We start from the raw sequence: 1,686 nt of genomic DNA, 5'->3' as shown, positions 1-1,686 counted from the left end.
AGATATTTATAACATAAAAGTAAATTTTTTCATATTTTCATACAATAAATGAAAAAAATTCAACAATGGTTATAACATTTTAAATAACGTTTTTGTATTCGTCAATAAAACAACAATAAATAAATAATAATACTGGTAACTTAGTGTTAATGTATCGACATACTATATTCTAAATATGTATTATTTGTATATATACAGCTTTATTATGTTAATAGATACAAAAGTTAATAGAAATATCTGTTTTATTTGGCAGTTTTAATCATAATTGCAACAAATAAAGTATTTCAGTAACATTTTTAAATAGTTTATTTTGACGTTGGGTTTATAAATGTTGCTGTATTTTCAAATGTTTGATCATTTATAGCAACTTTGGGTGTTCACGAATTAAAATTGTCTTTACAAAAAACAATGTAGTCAATTTCCAATTGACTACAAATTTATGAACTACTTCCCAACACTATGGTGTATTAACTTTTTAATGAGTTGTATGTATGTTTTAATCCAAAGCAGCAGCACCAGAAATAATTTCAATCAGTTCTCTAGTAATTACAGCTTGTCGAGTACGGTTGAATGTCAGGGTTAATTTATCTATCATTTCTCCTGCATTCTTGCTAGCATTATCCATAGCTGTCATACGACTTGACTGTTCACTGCACGCACCCTCCTTCATAGAATAAAACAACATAGAAGCCAGAGAGAATTCCAAATAGCTTTGAATTACATCTTCATCCAGTGAGTCATATAGACATAATTTAGGTGCAGTGACTACAGCATTTTTGTCGAAGAGTGGCAACTGATCAACAGAGTATGATACTACAGATTTGAATCGATTGTACACAATACGGCCAGAACCAAAACTGTACCTGTAAATACCAATTTATTGAATCTATTATGTTAATGTGGAAAAAAGCATATAAAACTAATATAATTTTTGGTAACAATATGCTAGTAACACAAAGCAAAAGAAACATACCCGCTATTCATAATTTCAATTGCTACTTTAGCAGCATCATTAAATGTAGGTGGTTTACGTCCAACTTCAGATGCAACAAATAATATATTATTGGCAAATAAGCGAGACAAAATTGCCCGTGATTTTTCACCAACACATATAATTTTTGTATTTTCACGTTCTTTTGCATCTGCTAAAAGGACATCTCTAATATTACGAGAAACTCCAGTGTGTACAGCACCACACAATCCACGGTCACTTGTTATTGCTATTACAAGTTTTTTCTCTTCTTCTGGTGGTGCTTCAATTTCAGCAGCTTCGTAAAATACCTTTGTACCAACACCAAGTGGTCGAGCTTGTTTCAAATCTCTTTCTGCTCTATTATATTTAGCAGCAGACACCATTTTCATTGATTGGGTGATTTTTTGAATATTTTTTACAGATTTTAATCTTATAGAGATAGCTTTAAGAGTTGCCATACCACGTTGTTGTTGCTGCTGCTGCTGTTGTGCAACAAGCCGCACAATTGTTGTCATACGATTGGAGAACATTTTGGATTTTAATGATGTCCCTGTGAAATTCAAAGAAAAACATATTTTTAATCAAAATTTTACATTGTACATAGCAAAATTTTACTGAATTTTCTTATTTCAACATTTATAAGAAATTAATTTCAAAACTAAATATTTTTCAATATTTAAAATATTTAAGCTAACTCATAATGAAAAAGTTAC

At 29.9% G+C, this 1,686-nt stretch overlaps 1 protein-coding gene across 1 annotated transcript in view; it reads right to left on the bottom strand.

The window, feature by feature from the left end:
* Positions 1-321: 321 nt before the first annotated feature.
* The window catches only part of LOC108570260 (ATP synthase subunit gamma, mitochondrial), a 2,324-nt gene continuing 959 nt past the window's right edge, over positions 322-1,686 (bottom strand). The window contains exons 2-3 of the mRNA XM_017932092.1: positions 974-1,523; positions 322-863 (exon numbers count right to left, since the gene is read on the bottom strand). Coding sequence (XP_017787581.1) covers positions 497-863; positions 974-1,503 — 897 coding nt within the window. The 5' untranslated portion in view covers positions 1,504-1,523 and the 3' untranslated portion in view covers positions 322-496. The remainder of the gene's footprint in view (positions 864-973; positions 1,524-1,686) is intronic.

Source organism: Habropoda laboriosa, unplaced genomic scaffold (genome assembly GCF_001263275.1).
Source record: "Habropoda laboriosa isolate 0110345459 unplaced genomic scaffold, ASM126327v1 scaffold81, whole genome shotgun sequence".
Taxonomy (NCBI): Eukaryota; Metazoa; Arthropoda; class Insecta; order Hymenoptera; family Apidae; genus Habropoda; species Habropoda laboriosa.
Note: the sequence above shows the minus strand (reverse complement) of the source record. Positions and strands in the feature narration are given on the sequence as shown.